This window comes from Astatotilapia calliptera, chromosome 2 (genome assembly GCF_900246225.1).
Source record: "Astatotilapia calliptera chromosome 2, fAstCal1.2, whole genome shotgun sequence".
Classification (NCBI taxonomy): domain Eukaryota; kingdom Metazoa; phylum Chordata; class Actinopteri; order Cichliformes; family Cichlidae; genus Astatotilapia; species Astatotilapia calliptera.
Genome location: NC_039303.1, coordinates 7,247,465 through 7,261,042, shown reverse-complemented (window position 1 = coordinate 7,261,042; position 13,578 = coordinate 7,247,465). Strand labels below are relative to the sequence as shown.

The 13,578-nt window shown below is 39.9% G+C and overlaps 2 protein-coding genes across 2 annotated transcripts; both read right to left on the bottom strand.

Annotated features, from left to right (window-relative positions):
- Window positions 1–8,206: 8,206 nt before the first annotated feature.
- On the bottom strand, window positions 8,207–9,936 carry fgfbp1a (fibroblast growth factor binding protein 1a). The gene is made up of 2 exons (XM_026179178.1): window positions 9,723–9,936; window positions 8,207–9,026 (listed from the first exon to the last, which is right to left on the bottom strand). The coding sequence occupies exon 2, from the start codon at window positions 9,005–9,007 to the stop codon at window positions 8,372–8,374; it is 636 nt and encodes a 211-aa protein (XP_026034963.1). The 5' UTR covers window positions 9,008–9,026; window positions 9,723–9,936; the 3' UTR covers window positions 8,207–8,371.
- A 702-nt stretch (window positions 9,937–10,638) lies between these two features.
- Window positions 10,639–11,961, bottom strand: fgfbp2a (fibroblast growth factor binding protein 2a). Its single transcript, XM_026179168.1, has one exon. The coding sequence runs from the start codon at window positions 11,897–11,899 to the stop codon at window positions 11,264–11,266; it is 636 nt and encodes a 211-aa protein (XP_026034953.1). The 5' UTR covers window positions 11,900–11,961; the 3' UTR covers window positions 10,639–11,263.
- Window positions 11,962–13,578: the final 1,617 nt, after the last annotated feature.

The following is a 13,578-nucleotide window of genomic DNA, read 5'->3' as shown; positions in this document are numbered from 1 at the left end:
CTGAGGCTCCTGCTCTCTCTGCAGACACAAGTCCACACTGATTCATTGCAAAAATGACTGGAAAGTTGATGCTCCACATCTCTGTTGGTATTTATTCATCCAAAGAGAAAATTACATTTGCTTTTCAATGCAGCTATACTATTGCTTTACAATGAATCTGCTGTTTATTTACAACTGGATAGATTCCACAGCTCAACAGAAATGCCAGTGCAAAATAAGAAAATAGCACAATCCATATAACATTACTCCAACCAGAATAAAAATACATACATACAGTACAATGAATAGCAAAAGAGAGACACATTAAAATTTAACATATTTAACATCCAATGATTTGAAGGGTTTTGATATATTTAGGTGTAGTATTATAAATTATGAATAGCAGTGCTGGCTGTTAATGACAGTCCAGTAATTTGAGATAAATCACCTCATTTTAAACTTTTTAGTTTTAAGTTTATGAAAAGGGGGTTAATCAGGAAAAAGTTTAGTTAAAGTTGGTAAACCAAAATATCCTTAAATTTAGTACACCAGATGGAGGAAAACAGGTACCCATGTGCAATGTAAACCATACACATATTTTGTGTATGGTAGATCTTTGAAATGTGCAGTTTAAAGTCTTTCCTGTAATCACTGTCACTGCCAGTGCCTATCATAAATCAGGCTTGCTCCATACTAGATGATCATTTCTACTGCAGGACGACGCTGTAGAACTTAATTGTCAGTTATTTCTGGGAAATCTTTGCTCTGAGTCACATTATTTTAAAATGCAGCTTATGCATGCATATTGAGCCTTTATAATACGTCTAGAAAAACGATACTCATACAGCCAGATGGATGGTGATATTTGTTTGGTCTAGACTGCCCACAACAGCACACACTCATCTGTCTAACTTCACACTAACAGTGCCATTTTATGGCATTTATTTTTATTCCCTTCAGTTCTTTGTTATCTTGGCTCCACTGAGCCTAAAGCTTATAAACGAAAAGCTCACTTGCACACATACAAAGGCATTCATATAAGCTTATAAGCCTGACTCACATACACACTGTGCCAGATCTCCTTTGTGTCAATAGTGCTGAAATGTGTTTTGAATATTTTCAGCTTGACCAAGCCTTACATCGCCTCAGCCAATCAGGAGTGGTTGCAGGCAGTCACACCACCTGTACGCCCACCCTTTCCTGGGTTCACTTACTGGGGAAAGATTTGGCTTTACATCCATTCACGTATCATGAAATTAATAGCAGGAACAGACCAATGTTAACATTTGTTTGGATTTTGTTAGAGGCCACCTGATGAAAACATCTTACTAGCTGTTTTTGTTTTCACATACTCATTTCTGCTAATTGGAGTCACTAAACAGTTCTTTTTTAAAATGGTGCTGGGGCTTTTAGAAGCATTTTAATGCAATGATATGACAAATCTGGCTTGGATTTCTTTTAACACAAAGTCTGAAATGAGGTTGTGTTAGTGAGTGAAATTCTAGTTCATAAAGATAAAACTTGCTAGCCAGGTTTTTTGTTAATAGCTGCTAACTTACTACTTTTGTTTCCACTTCTGGCATCATAAAACCAATATGTTGATGTATACAAGGGTAAACTGAAGAACCTAAAATTGTAGTCCACAAACGAATTGGTGACATCATGGAGGAAACATTTGTCTGATAATTCTTTCTGTGTATTTGTGACTGCTTTCAAAATGAATTCCCTTGTTTAACTCACTGGAAATGAGGAGATCATTAGTGCAGCTTTAACAATGCCATTAAATACATGACTTATTGACTGTAAACAAAATAATGAATGCAGAGACCTACATACATTTTTAAAGCTATGATGAGCTCATAAAGATAACGTTAAAATAAAATAGTACAAACAAATAAATCAATGTTAAACAATAAAATCATATTTACAAGACATAATATGAAAACACATTGTCTTTAGCCCTATTCCTCAAAAATGCTCACCTTCATTTCCTGTAATCATTCTACAGATACATAACTGAGATGCATGATGTGCTTCTGAATAACACTGGCAAGAGGAATCACAGTGCAGAAAACATACCAAAAAATACATAAATAAATCAGTCGCGCTTATCCGAAGCTTTTATGCAAAGTGTGCCACAGCATCACAATAAATGTGTGACCCCTGTTTGTTCACTCGCAGAGCTATAGAGCTCAGTCCTGGAAAGCAGTTCATTTTGGTCTTTTCTTTGGATCCTTCACTATAAAGCAGAACTAGAACATGTGGCAGTTATGTGCTTTCTGAAAAGTGTCTGGGTTAAAGCTGACACATTGTTGGTCAGGAAAAAATTAATGCATATTGGAGTATAAAACAACTTAAGAGCAATTTTGCAGCATTAGTCTCAGTATTATTTTTCATAGCTTGATTGCATTTAGAATGACATTTGGTGTCCATGTAAGACCCATTTCATTAGCTTTAAATACTGCATTTGGAGTTTTTAAATTCAATTATTTCTTTGCAAAGCTGGCAGAAGAATAGCTCTTAATTTAAAGTACCATTCTTCTGGCATTTTATTATTTTTAACACATGCATCCCCAGGCTTTTACCTTTCTACCTATAAAACCCGGAGAGCAGCCAAATGGGTGGTAGGCTTTTAGCTAAGCTTTAGCTTCAGCCAAGTGGAAGCTAAATTGGCTAGTCATTCATATGTATATTAGGTTGTTACCTGGGAATTCTGGAGGGAGGGGAGTGGGGGTGTGTGATTGAGGGGGTGGGGGAGCTGCTAAAAGCTGTGAACTTCCTTTTGTGTTTCATCTTGATGCATTCTCAATCATCCAGGGAAATAAATCTCCAAAAGTCACCAACTTGGAGTGTTTCAGTTTGCCATCTTAGGGAGAAATCAACACACATGGGTGTATGTCCTTTGTTGCTGAGATTTATTGATAAAAACAGAATAAAAACAGAATGGAATCCAGAGCCACACCACTGTGCCAGCCTCTCTCTTCACATGGCGCTGTTGCCTCCTGTGAGATTCCTGACACCCCTCCCCCACCCATCACCTTCACTCAATACCAGGTTGAGATGCAAATGAGGAGACTTCACTCAGGCAAGTCTGCTGGACCAGACGGAGTGAGTCCCCTTGTCCTCAAGACCTGTGCCCCCCAGCTGTGTGGAGTCTTTCATAAACTGTTTATGCTGAGTCTGAGTCTGCAGAGGGTCCTGGTGATGTGGAAGACATCATGCCTCGTCCCTGTACCAAAGACGCCACGTCCCAGTGGCCCCCAGGATTACAGGCCCGTGGCATTGACCTCCCACATCATGAAGACCCTGGAAAGGCTCATCCTGGACCAGCTGCGACCCATAGTAAGACCACACCTGGATCCCCTTCAGTTCGCTTATCAGCCTCGTCTCGGAACTGAGGACGCCATCATCTACCTGCTCAATCGTGTCTACACCCATCTGGACCAGCCGGCAAGCACTGTGAGGGTCATGTTTTTTGACTTTTCCAGTGCTTTCAACACCATCAGGCCGACCCTCCTGGGTGATAAGTTAGCAGCGATGCAGGTGGATGCTTCTCTGGTGTCCTGGATTGTTGATTACCTGACAGGAAGACCACAATATGTACGTCTCCCACAGTGTGTGTCTGACAAGGTGATCAGCAACACAGGGGCACCACAGGGGACTGTCCTCTCCCCCTTCCTCTTCACCCTCTACACCACAGACTTCAGCCACTGCACAGAGACCTGCCATCTTCAGAAGTTTTCTGATGACTCTGCGGTGGTTGGATGCATCAGCAGGGATGATGAGACAGAGTACCGGGCTGTGGTCGACTCCTTTGTCACGTGGTGTGAGCAGAATCATCTGCAGCTCAACGTGGCAAAGACCAAGGAACTGATCGTGGACTTCAGGAAGACCAGGAAACACTTGACCCCTGTTTCAATTCAGGGGGTCAGTGTTGACATTGTGGAGGACTATAAATACCTTGGAGTACACATTGACAATAAACTGGACTGGGCTAAAAACACCACAGCACTTTACAGGAAGGGCCAGAGTCGTCTCTATTTTTTGAGGCGACTGAGGTCCTTCAACATCTGCCAGAAAATGCTGAGGATTTTCTATGAGTCTGTTGTGGCCAGTGCGATCCTCTATGCTGTTGCATGCTGGGGGAGCAGGCTGAGGGTCGCAGATGCCAACAGACTTAATAAACTAATCCGTAAGGCCAGCAATGTTGTGGGGATGGAGCTGGACTCCCTCAAGGTGGTGTCGGAGAGGCGGATGCTGTCCAAGATAAAGACAATGTTGGATAACACCTCCCACCCACTCCATGACATGCTGGTCAGTCACAGGAGCTCGTTCAGTGAGAGACTGAGATTACCGAAAAGCACCACTGAACGACACAGGAAATCATTCCTGCCTGTGGCCATCTCCCTGTACAACGCATCCACTTAACACACTGTTTGCTGCTACAACTACACATGTTTCTTTTCCAACTATTTATTTATGAGTGACTTATGTATGTATGTATGTATATATATGTATATATTGTACTATTCTTAGTTAGTGTATTGTCTGTCTTGTCTTAATGTTGGTTTAAAATGGAGCACTGTAACAAAAAATAATTTCCCCCAGGGATCAATAAAGTATTCTGATTCTGATTCTGAATAGAATAGAATAGAATTCAACTTTATTGTCATTGCACATGCACAGGTACAGGGCAACGAAATGCAGTTTGCATCCATCCAGAAGTGCTTTAGTGATATAGATATATTACAATATATATTAGCAATAATATAGATATGTGAGTATATTACAGAAATGGGTCTATTATGGTATGTTATAATGTACACGGTATGAAGTATGTTGTGAATATTCTATAAGTATGTACAGGCTGTAGTGAGTACAAGCTATTTACAGGATATGAACAGGATATAAATATGAAAAACTATACAGAATATGAAATAAATAACTTTACAGAATCTGGGATATACAGCTATACAGAAGTGGGAACTATGCAAGTTGTAAACAGTTGTAGGATTAAAGATTATCGAATGTACAGAATGATTATTTACACAGAGCTATACAGTAGTGCAGTTACGATAAGTGAGGGTGTAGATAGTTTCTACAGAGGCTATATAAAGTGCTAGTGGTTGTGAGTGGTGGTTCAGTCCATGTTATTATTGTGTGTTTGAGGGTACAGTTGTCCATTGTGGGTGTGTGTATGTTCAGTCCATGAGTTTAACGTGAGTCAGATGTCAGGAGGCAGAGTTCAGGAGTCTGACAGCTGTGGGGAAGAAGCTGTTCCGGTACCTGGTGGTCTTAGTCCGGAGGCTCCTGTAGCGCCTCCCAGAGGGCAGGAGGGTGAAGAGTCCATGCGATGGGTGACTGGGGTCTTTGATGATTTTCCCAGCCCTTTTCAGACACCGCTTCCTGTAGATGTCTTTTATGGCAGGAAGTGGTGCTCCGGCGATGCGCTGGGCAGTTTTCACGACCCTCTGCAAAAACAGTACAAAAAACCAACCATTTGTACACATATTTACAAATAATAATAAAAAGTGAGTGAATACATTTCAACATTTTCAGCAATCACTCACAATCCTGGTACTGCCATGGTATCTGTAGTCTGCATTTACCACATGTGTATCTGTTGCAGTGAACACATCGCACAGTGGCATGATTGTTCTTGCATTTGTGTTTGACCTGACACATGGCTCTTTTTCCAGGGCTAGGTGTGGAGGGTTGTGTCCAAAGCAACTGTTCTTTTCTTGCCTTCTTCGCAGCTACATGAGAGTGAGCCAACTCTCTTGCAAGCTCCACCAGGAAGTCCACCCGTCTTTCCTTCGTCCCGGTGCATGCTTGATACAGCACATGTGCATTCAGTGCTGCCATGTCAATCATGTTCGCTGCAATTTCCAGTGTGTGGGGATCATTTGTCACCAACAGCATCACGTGCTGCAACCCTGATCTACATATCACCGTTGATGAACAGCTTTTCCCATCAAAGACTCGGTGCTGTTTCCTGCAGTATATTGCAAGTAAACCTGACAAGTTTGGGATCAAGTTTTGGGTGGCTTGTGACCTAAAATCCAAGTACATTTGCAATGTCTTCCCATATCTTGGCAAGGACCCCAATCGTCCCACTGGGGAGAGACTTTCTGAAAATGTAGTAATGAGGCTGATGGAACCATTCCTAGACAAGGGCAGAAATGTTACCACGGACAATTTTTTCACATCGCTTTCACTTGCGCAAAAACTTCTTAGACGGTGTGTTGATTTCTCCCTAAGATGGCAAACTGAAACACTCCAAGTTGGTGACTTTTGGAGATTTATTTCCCTGGATGATTGAGAATGCATCAAGATGAAACACAAAAGGAAGTGCACAGCTTTTAGCAGCTCCCCCACCCCCTCATTCATACACCCCCACTCCCCTCCCTCCAGAATTCCCAGGTAACAACCTAATATACATATGAATGACTAGCCAATTTAGCTTCCACTTGGCTGAAGCTAAAGCTTAGCTAAAAGCCTACCACCCATTTGGCTGCTCTCCGGGTTTTATAGGTAGAAAAGCCAAATGGCTGCTCTCTGGGAGTTTAAGTTTAATAGAAACTGTTTAATTGAGCTCAGCAGAATTTCAGTCTTGTTTTCAGCAGCTGTTGTTTTAAAGTCCTTCAAGGAAAGCTACTCCTTATAAGTCTGTATTCACTACATTCCAGCAGTGACTTTGTGGCTGCTGTATAATTTATTTTTTTCTGCAGCCACACTGTTTTGGCCTTTCTGATCCACCAGCAACAGATTTCCTACTAAGCCCAGAATGCAACCTGCTGAGAGTCTGAACTTGATGGATTTAACCTGTGGGCAAACCATTAAGTTTCAGCAGGAGATGAAGACTAAGTGATCACAGAAAGCAGAGTCATTCCACTGTCTAAAATGACAACATGTCTTCCAGCTCTGGCTGAAGAATGTTCTTTCTGGCTTTCACAGAACTGTGTATGATTGGAGAATATTAACAATGGAACTTTTGGGAATGGAATTTTCTGGGATTCCTAGAACATAAACAGCCAGTGTGTATCTTTACAGGACTATTCCCATTAAGTTTTATTTACTTTCTCCTAGTTTGTTGTTCATGGATTGTCAGTACTAGTTTTTTTTCTTCTCTTTGACATCACCTCCCAACCAAGTGTAGCAGATGGCTCCCTGTCCCTGAGCTTGGTCCTGCTGGAGGTTCATTACCACTTCACAGTGTCACCAAGTGCTTTCTCAAACAGAACTATCAGGCCATCTGTATTTTCTCTATTATAGCAGAGATTTTATCTTCCCGTGTGAAACAGTTTTAGGTGATATATAAAAATATAATAAAATCAAGTTGGTTTAATTCAGACTGACGACCTGTCCAGGGTGTACCCTGTCTCTCACCCTCTGGCAGCTGGGATAGGCGCCATCTACTACAGTTTCCTTGTAGTACAACTTTAATTGTTTTGCAAGTTTTTATTTAAATTACTTTAACTGGTAACCTCTCCATTATCAAGTAAATATTGACAGTAAAAAAAGGAAATCAAATTACCCAGGAATGTACTTCATTAGTTAGTTTATACAGCTCATTGATACAGTAATATTAGAAATATTAACTCATATTCCAGTACAGCTTTTCCAAAGCAAATAGTAAGAATTTTACAGTATGTACAAGTGTGGTATGCAAACTTAATTCAAGCTAATTCAAGCTAATGTTATCACGGAAATGATGAATAAGTATGAGAACTTCTACTGATCATAAGTGCCAAAAAATTATGCTAAAGTCTTCGGTTTAACCTGCAAAATATTATTTCTGTTTTATTTTGTCCGTTTAGATACTGGTATCCCTTGATTATGCAAGATGAACATATGAGGTTTTTATGGCTTCACACAGTGACTGTGGCTTCACAGACCTCTCGTTGCCAAGGTATGCAGGCTGAGGTTTCTAGAAATCACACTCCCCCTGGCTTAAATTGCTATGTCAATACCAGACATTCCCAAACATTTAACCTCCCATGAAAAGACTTCAGGCAAGACTGTGCACATTTGGGAGAGACAGAAAATGGTTTGACATTATTTTAAGGAGTATTTTGTCTTTTTATTTAAGTAGGCATTTTATATTGAGAAGGAGAGGTAATTTCAATATGGCTATAATAGGAAAAAAAAAACCCAAGTGAAATTACAAGTTACAGGAAAAGAAATAAAAATCGAGAAACTAATATTCTACATATTATATCTGTCTCAATAGGCTTGAACGCTTACACAAATTTCTCCAAAAGCGATAGATCAAAAACTGTTCATTGAGTATGTTTTTGTTGAGCAGCAAGCATCTATATGAAGAATCTATGGGACAAGTATTTACTGTATGTGACTGCAGAAAAGCTGAACTAATTCCAGTTTTTCTGTATCAGCAATCATAATCCCGCACCATAGTAAATAGAAATGTGCAAACACTTGACCAGGAGTTGTTGCAGAACTCCTCTGCTCTCTTCCTGTTATCAGCTTGACAGGATTTTACAGCTTTGACTGGAGAAGTTGGGGTATACAGTGGAGAAGTCTTCACCCTCTGTGTTACATTCAGTCTGAAATGAGCCTCTCTGGCAGCTCTTCTGCACATACCTGCCCTGACAAAAGCACTGCTGTCCTGGCAGAGACTGTTTAGCTTCTTCAGCTCCCTGCCGATCTGCTTCCAGTAAAGTTTAACATTTGAGGCATACTCAGGACAAGCAGTAGGTCTGGCAATATACTCGCAGCTGAAGCTCCTGTCCTCCTTCTTGCACGTGATGCTGAGAATGACGATATCTTCACCTGTTGCAACCCAAGCACATTCAAACTTGTCTTTGGTGACCACTTTGCCTCTCATGAGCTGTGCAGAGACGGGCTTTGTTTGGCGGCCCACTTTTGCTCCCGACCTATTCTTGTGCTGTCCTTTGTCCATGCCTCGTCCCCTCCGTCCACCGCTCTTTTGGCAGCTACCCAACATCACCTGATGGGAAATACAAGCCAAGACCAGGAGGATGGTGACGTTTGTGAGGAGAGCCATGAAATCAGTAGAACACAACCTGCCAAAGGATTAAATCAGATTTAGATATTTGACCTTAAAACCCTTTAATTTCCCTTTGGAGAAAGACATGTCTTAATCCCTCCGTTAAACTAACATTTCAAATGGAAACTGAATGTTGTGGGAATAGTTTTGGCTTTAGACAGCACAAAACAGCATTAAGTATTTTTTGTACAGCACATTCAAGACAATTTCAAGTCAAAGAGGTATTTTGAAGAACAAAAAGAAGAATGCAAAGATGCAATCTAAAAAATATTCCATAAACGGAATTTTGAAAAAAACATGGAGCACATGCACCTTTTAGTTTGACTTTAAGAAAGGAAGAGGTTTAAAAACTGTTAAAAAGAAGCACAGATTTAAATACTGATTAAAAAATAAAAATGTAAATGCATCATATTACAATTGTGATGGTGCAATTATCCCTTGATTATGCAGTTATGCAACTATATCGCCTACAGTATAACTACAACAGTTATAAACAAAATACAGACTAGTAAATATTGGAAATAGAAATAAAGACAATGTGTTTAACAGGTATTTTATAAATATTGAACCTGGCAACAAGGATTTCACAGAATGCATTTTACAAAAACTTAACTGTGAGCCCATTAAATATATACTAGGCTGATGTAAGTAGCACACCCCAAATATTATTGCCAGATTAGGGTGCAGCTTAAGTTGTGGTGCTTTTCCTTACCTGAAGTTTTTAGAGAAACTTCGGTTTGCAGTCCTCACACATGAGAGTGTTGCCCTTACTTGCAGATTGCAATATGCTGCCACATAATCACCCCTCCCCTTCAAATATATACACTTGCACTCACACGCTCAGTCACACACCCTCACACACACACAGCATGACTGAAGAGCTTATAAAGTTTATTGAGGTCTCGAATAGATTAGGGATACTTTGAACCTGGTACCTGTGTCATCAAACTAAACTGTGTGTGTGTGTGGGGGGGGGGGAGACATTTAAAATTACATGGCTGATAGAAAATGAAATTACATGATGAAAATGAAAATACATAATAAAAACTTTTTATAAACACTGTCAATTTAGAACCAAAACTTCATCAACCCACAAGTGATACAAGTGTTAAACTTGTTTGCAGCTTCTATGGACCTGAATAATCATGAGCACTTGCAAGGCTTATGTTAAGCTCCCAAAACTAAAAGTTATCTGTTGTTCCAGATTTTCTGCTTCAAGTTCCACCTGCTTTAGAATAATCTAAGTTCATATTTTAAACAAATGCAAATAACCTAGAGTCTTAAAGGACCTTCACAGGGCCAACTGTAAGTGCACCGTGCCAGAGATGAAATGGCTTTGAATATCTTGAAAGGAGCCAGATGTTTCTGCTGGATAAAACTGCTGATTGATTGAACTTAGTCTCAAAGCACCAAACACCTAATGGTCATATACGGTACAGTAGACGAGTCATATGGCTTAAAAATATTAAACTGCACACTGCCATAAGACATAACACCCTAGACAACTCATTTTCACAAATACTGCTGCTTGCAGTTTTATTATCTAATATTTTTAATCAGGAATGTTAATGAAATGGCATTAATCAGCACATAGAGATTGAAAATGGTTATTTAATAAAACATTTTCACATTTATACATATTTTAGGACAAATACACCAGCATGGAAAACCAGAGCAAAAAAAATAAAACAATCCCCCAATAATTCTGAAGGTAATATTGAGTGATGCAAACAGATAATATGCAAGTAATAAACATAATAAACATACATTATATGTTAAAGCAGTATCATTCAGTACAGGTTGTTCATGCAAAACATTTGTCATTACATAGTCAAGTGAGACCTTTAAGTTCTTCCAGCTTGGCTCTTAATGGAGGCTGATAATTGTTGGTTTGAGTGAGAGGAGTACTTGAAAGTCACTGTAATAGCACAGCTTGCCCTGAAGAGGGTGTTACAGTTCTACAACAGGCTAACAAACTCCTCGTTTGGAATTTTCCTCCAAGGGCTGCTTGAACCAGACGCCAAGTTATTTTCATTAGCGGTTAAAAGCTGTGAATATAACACATAATGTGTGCAAGGTGGAAACTGGGTGCATAGGCAATATAATTAGGAGCAGCAAAATAAATAAATAAAAAAAATGCTGGAATCTAACTTAATTAAATAGCCTCATTCTAGATTAGTTATAAATGAATATTTTTTTTAAAAAGTGTTGCATGTTAACAAACAGGCCCAGTACTGCTGCTCACCTTTCTGGTTAATTACGAAACAAACCAATGAAGAACGAGCAGATGCCCTGCAGCGACCTCCAGCAATTCTGCCGAGCCATTCTTTTAGCGTTGCTCTCAACAGCAGGTGTTGTTGGTGGTGGTTGAGTACTAGTTTCCTGAGTGGTCTTTTCTTTTTGTGGCTCTTGAATGGATTTTGCGTCAGCTTGTCTTGTTGGTGTAGGCCGACGTTGAGGTCTTGCTACTTTCCTAGCAGAAGCCTCTGCTCGTGACTGGGAGAATGAAGATGATGAGAAGACCATCTGAGAGTCATCAGTTGCCTTCCTGCACATGTGAGGTTTAATCTGTCTTGGTGCTTGGCAGGCATTGTCCAGCTTTCTCAGATTCCACATCATCTGCACGAAATAGTGTCGAGGATTTTTGTTGTAAGGGGTGCAGGTGTGAGGCTTGCCTATGTAGTCACACCAGTAAGAGCGCTTGTTCCTCTGGCATGACAGTCTCAGCCTCGTGAATTCCCCTTGACCGGTGACAATCATGGTGCATGAGTCTTTAGCCTTGGTGCTGAATTTGATAGGTGGATCCCAAATGCTTTGACCCCTTTCAGTCTGAGCCTCAGCTGGCCAGAGGCAGCAGGCGAGCAGCAGAGCAGCGGTCTGGGCCCACATAGTTTCCAATGGGTGCTAAATGTGAAACTACTGGAAATGAGCGTCCCTCCTGCTTTTTATTGGCCAAGCAAAGAAGGAATTCAGGTTCCCAAAAAAAAAGAAAAAAAGAAAACAACCCAGTAGACTAAAAGAGGCCAGCTCCATGGGAGGAGGAGAGTGGCCTTACCAGTTACAGCTGCCAGAAAAAGGAAAGCGCTACGTGCAAAACGATGCTGACACATGTAGGTGTTCGGTTTAAAAAAGAAAAAGAAAAGTACATCCTCTCATGCATGTAACCACTTCTCAGTCATGTTAAATTTACCTCATGGAAAAACATCTTAGTTTCACTTGTTAATAAAAGTTCATTGCAGAATGCAGGCTTAAAATGTCTTGCTTGCTGTAGAAAACAGTAATAACTCTTAACGATGTAGTGCAACCTATTTTCCTAAAAGATCTAAAGTATAAAGAGAAGTGTGAGAAGCCACTCAGACATTGGTCATAAAGTGTATTATGAGTGTCTTTAAGAGGCTTTATTTTCTGGGTCCATCTGTATCTGCATTGAGAGTGCTGTCAGTGATAGAAGAACAAGACATGGTACTCAAAGAATCTATACAGGCAGTATAACTTCCAGGGTTTTAGTGTTTTGAGACTAAGAAGCAATATATCATTGATCTGCATTTAGACCACAATTTTAGAATAGCTAAAAATTATATTCAGTTGTGAATTTTCCATCAGTAATTTGTCTCAGTTTCTAGATGCAAGAGATGAAACTCTTCAGCTATAGTGCCGGTTGGTGCCAAACACAATATTAGCAGTTTCTTCTTAAAATATTCACTACCCTTCCCTGTGAATGTTTCCATTTCCCTGAAATATCAGCATGTTCATTCCCACACTTGAAAATCATAATATGTGGGCTGCCCACTGTGCATAACGACAGTGATATCAGAGCTCAATTTTGTCCTGTAAAGGCAAAAGTATGGTGGCCAGGTGAGCTCACTACACTATAAGGAAACATCATTAATTTTTCATTGAATGTGCAAAATACAACATAACCAAATAAATAAAATCTATTTATTTAGGAAATGGAGTAACACCTGCAAATTGCATGTGGCAGAGCGATACTCGTCAGTGGTGCTGAAAAACAATGAAAAAATGTCTTTTGTGTTTCCTGAAAAATTTTCCATTGTGTTCTTTATAGTTGCGCTGTGTATATTTTAAAACTATGTCTGAAGTACTCTCCCCGGCACAGCGTTTGATCTGATGTAAACACACTGAAGAGGGTTTCTCTGAACCGCTGCTTCTGTTTTTATGTAGTTTTGTGCTCATCTCTCTCTACACAAGCCTTTTTAGAAGTAGGGCTGCTATGCGGTTGTAGTGGTGGTGGTTATTCATATACTGAACTATTTAATGTCTCAGAAAACCTCCAACCAGAGGAACAAACAAATGCTTATGGAAGATGATAACCTCTTATAGAAATAGCTGACCAGTAACATAACAGTGGCAGCACCACATAAGAATGTGCACTCTTGCGTTAAACTGTTTTCCTTTTTAAGTTTTTTTGTCTTGTTTGTTAGAAAACCAAATAAAGAAAAAATGAAATTGTTGTGAACTACATTTGCCCATTTAAAACAAGTTGATCCAAACTGTATGGCTCATTCAAAACACAGACCACAAAAGAAAAATGTCACTGAAATGCAAAC